General features: G+C 36.1%; 2 protein-coding genes across 4 annotated transcripts in view; one reads left to right on the top strand and one right to left on the bottom strand.

Moving 5' to 3' along the window:
- Window positions 1-3,374, top strand: part of LOC100632215 (disintegrin and metalloproteinase domain-containing protein 19-like) — a 6,941-nt gene extending 3,567 nt beyond the window's left edge. The window contains exons 11-15 of one of the 3 annotated variants that reach the window (XM_020003980.1): window positions 308-403; window positions 1,162-1,303; window positions 1,464-2,048; window positions 2,226-2,385; window positions 2,706-3,374. In XM_020003980.1, the coding sequence (XP_019859539.1) occupies window positions 308-403; window positions 1,162-1,303; window positions 1,464-2,048; window positions 2,226-2,385; window positions 2,706-3,216 (1,494 nt within the window). In that variant the 3' untranslated portion in view covers window positions 3,217-3,374. The remainder of the gene's footprint in view (window positions 1-307; window positions 404-1,161; window positions 1,304-1,463; window positions 2,049-2,225; window positions 2,386-2,705) is intronic. The other 2 variants (XM_020003981.1, XM_020003982.1) reach the window with 2 other exon arrangements.
- The window catches only part of LOC105314847 (probable beta-glucosidase I), a 6,000-nt gene continuing 5,312 nt past the window's right edge, over window positions 3,341-4,028 (bottom strand). The window contains exon 2 of the mRNA XM_020003983.1: window positions 3,341-4,028. Within this exon, the coding sequence (XP_019859542.1) occupies window positions 3,481-4,028 (548 nt within the window). The 3' untranslated portion in view covers window positions 3,341-3,480.

Raw genomic sequence — 4,028 nt, 5'->3', positions numbered from 1 at the left:
TAACTTTATGATACTCTGAAAAGATGTATTATTCCATAGCACTATATTTCATGGGTGTAAAATTTTGTGAATTTGTCCAGGTTTTCCATTTCACAAATTTGATAAAAACGCAAAATTAGCAATATTATTTTATTTCCGGTGAAGTATAACCCCTATACTGTATTTGTGATATAAAGTTTCACAAATATATTTTGCTGCACCTACAAAACACAAAATATTTGTGAAATTCATTACCTGCAAACACAACTCCTATTTGCTTTATCTATTTCCTCTTCTTATTATTAAATTATTTTTTTATTCTGATTAGATGTGTGTTAATCAGCGTTGCTTATCAATTACATCACTGGAGGGAGTCAGCTCTTGCCCTATTGGAAGTAATGGACAGACATGCTCTGGAAATGGCGTAAGAGCTTCTCTCACTTTACCACTTTCTCATGCCATTATTGCTAAGATTGCTATATATGTACATTCAGGGTTTCCCACAAAGCATGCAAACAGCATGCTTCATATGAGCTGACAAGTACAGTACATGGATTTGGATCAAGTTTAAAATTAATTCAAAAATTAGTATTGATTAATCAGTGCAAAGTTGATATACAACATAAAGACATGTACAGTATCAGAAAAAATATTGTGAAAATGAAGAATTTTCTCATAGCCATTTTTGACAAAATTTGACCATAGCCTTTCAAATTTTTGAGCAGCTTTAAAAAATTCATAAAAAATTCAAATTTGATCAAAATCAGCTCAAAGTTAATACACAACATAAGAACGTGTATGTGCATCAGAAAATATTATTTATAATGAAGAATTTTTTGTAGCCATTTTTGACAAAATTTGATTTTTGTCCAAGGCAGAAAAAATTATAGAATGGAGAATTCTCTTGTGATATTTGTTGTTATTATGTATGAGTAATTGAGCATGCAGGGTTTTTTGGCCTCCACTGACAAAAAGCTGCATAAGCACTATGTCCAAATACTTGTCAGTTCATTTACAGCCTTTTGCAGAAAACTTGCCACCACCAGTTTTAGTCACATAATGATTAGCCATAGGCTTAACTTAATATTTTTATGAAGTCACATGATCAGACTGGTGCAAGTTTTGTGCAAAGGGCTGTAATATAATCTCTTTCTTTGTTCCTCCCTCCCTCCCTCACTTCAGGTGTGCAATAGTTTAAACCAGTGCTCCTGTAATGTTGGTTACATTGGTAGTGATTGCAGTCAAATACATGGAACAACAACTACTACAACAACAACAACTACTACAACAACAACAACTACTACAACAACAACAAGAACATCAGGTTAGTTCCGTAATAATTAATAGCAATAATCATAATACTGATATCAAAATGAACAATAACATAATTAATAGTAATAATTATTATTTATTGACTATTCTAATTAATGATAAAATAAACCAACCAATTTCTGAATAATTATAGTTTTGCCTTATGCTTGCAGATATACCCACACCATCCTCCAGTTCCTCCTCTACTGCCAATGCACCATCCACTTCTACTAGTATTAATGCACGACCCACTTCCTCTAGTATTACACGATCCACTTCTACTAGCACATTCATTTCCTCTAGTAGTAATGCACAGTCCACCTCTACACTTTCTCCTCCCTCTGTTACAAGTGATTCCTCCTCTTCCTCTAAATTAAGCTCTACCCCTACTATTTCCTCTACCTCTATTTCCTCTCCTCCCTCGTCCTCGTCCTCCTCCCCCTCCCCCTCTAAAAGCATTATAATTAATTTATCAAAAACTTCATCAATAACTTCATCGATGACTTCATCAAAAACTTCAACATCTTCATCAATAACTTCGTCACTATCTTCATCAATGTCTTCATTGGTGACGTCATCCAGTAGTCATACTGTAGTTAATACATCTTCTATTGTCTTGCCACGCCCTTCAAAAACCCAAACATCCATTGTACATAGCATGACCAAGCCCACAGTATCACAGGCCAGCACAGTATCACAGTTTACAGGACCCACAGCGACAGATCTAGACGATGGAGGGATTGTAGGATTCTTTGCAGGTGGGCATCCAGTCCGGCATTCATCCGGCTAATCAATAATTCATGAGCTGATTAATTATTTTAAAAATTATGTATAATAAGGAGGAGGAGGAGGAAAAAAGGAAAAAATGATGATAATGATAATAATAGCTACAATAATACCATTTTATTAATAATTATTGTTTCTTTTATTCTTAGGTAATGCAGCAGCAGTAGGAGGTGCAGTGGCTGGTGTGTTGATTCTAATAATATTGATAGCTGTGGTAGCGGTGGCTATTGTATTGCTGGTGTTACTGAGAAGCAGGAAATCAACTAACGTTAATCTCAAATCAACTCCTACCTCCAGCTCCAGATCAAGGTATGTTTTGTTATCTTTTTTATTGTCATTCATTTTTAGTACCATAATAGATAGAAATTTGAACCACTAAATTTGCCATAATTATTTGGAAATCATTAAAAAATTTATTCCCTCATGGCAGGCCAAAGTGCATTCACAATAAATTTTAAAAAATTTACTGGCTATTTGAAAAATTTTGGGCTCAGAATTTTAAAAATATTGTTTATTTTTGTTATTGTTAATACTTTAAGGTGTAAACAATGTGCCAAAAATGACAATAATAATAATAATAATAATAATAATAATAATAATAATATTGTTATTTATTGTGTTGTTATTAGGTATTCCAGGACTCCATCTGATAAAAAGATCAATGTCAGTGGCTCCCATGATGACCTCTTGATGATAGAAAGAACTGATACTCCACCACAACAGAGAGCATACAGTCCATACATACCACCATCTGTCAACACAGTTAGTGTCAATAGACCATCTCCTCCCTCTGCCCCTCAGAGGCCTCCACAGAGACAGCCTCCTCCTCCAAGACCATCTAATCCAGCTCAAAAAAGTCCTGCTAGTCGTCCCCCTCCTCCTCCTCCCTCTCGTCCCTCTGGCCCTCCTCCTCCTCCTGCTGGAAAGCCCATGGCTCCTCCTAAACCAACTGCCCCTCCTAAACCAACTGCACCTCCTAAGCCATCAACTGCTCCAAAGCCTTCCACTGCACCTAAACCGACCACAGCACCAAAGCCTCCAAGACAGTGGCCTCCTCCATCTTCTACTCCAGCTGGAGGGTATGTACCACCTTCCTTCCCCTCTACTGCAAAGAAACCTATACCTCCTCCTAGGAAATAAGAATATGAATTTAACTGTCATTATTTTAGAAATTTCTGGTAAATGCATAGTCACTGTTCATGTGTAGTCAATGTATTTATTTTATTGCTGCTCAGTGTAATGTTTACTACTGCTTAAGTTATTGTTTTTAATTGAATGGTTAATTATTCTAATTCAAACTGTTAAAAAGCCAGCATTTTATCATTGCAAAATTATTAAGAGTAGCTCTGTTTTCAATGCAGAAATGTTATTAGCAAAAAAGTAGCAAAAATAAATGAAGCACAATTAGCAAGCAAGGCATTTAGGAATGTCATTAGTGCAGGAAGACACTGCAACTGGTTGCCTAGCATCTCCATCAATATCAAATGATACTGTATCAATAGTAACGTCACCAACTGCTGTAGTCTTCCCTGGTAATGCCCCACCAACACTAAAGGTGTAGCTCCCTGGATAGATTAACCTCTCACCTTTATCATCAACAAATGACATCAAATATGCTGATACAGAAATATGAAGGATCTCCTTATCAGACGGTTTCAATGACACCCTAGCAAAACCAACCATCTGTATATTAGGAGTATAATCAGGAAGGGATGATGGAGGAGTGAGGTACACCTGCACAACCTCTTCACCTATCATGCTACCAGTGTTGGTTAGTGTTACCGTTACAATTATATTATCACATGGTTTTATGTGATCAGTTGACACTGAAAGGTCAGAGTATGCAAATGTAGTGTACGAGAGTCCGTATCCAAAGGGTACTTCAGGAACACCAGTGTAATATCGATAAGTACGACCAGGTGGTGTATTCATATTATAATCAGTAGAATCAG

Source organism: Amphimedon queenslandica, unplaced genomic scaffold (assembly GCF_000090795.2).
Source record: "Amphimedon queenslandica unplaced genomic scaffold, v1.1 AMPQUscaffold_12457, whole genome shotgun sequence".
Taxonomy (NCBI): domain Eukaryota; kingdom Metazoa; phylum Porifera; class Demospongiae; order Haplosclerida; family Niphatidae; genus Amphimedon; species Amphimedon queenslandica.
The sequence above is the reverse complement of the archived record's forward strand: the minus strand, read 5'-3'. Positions and strand labels throughout refer to the sequence as shown.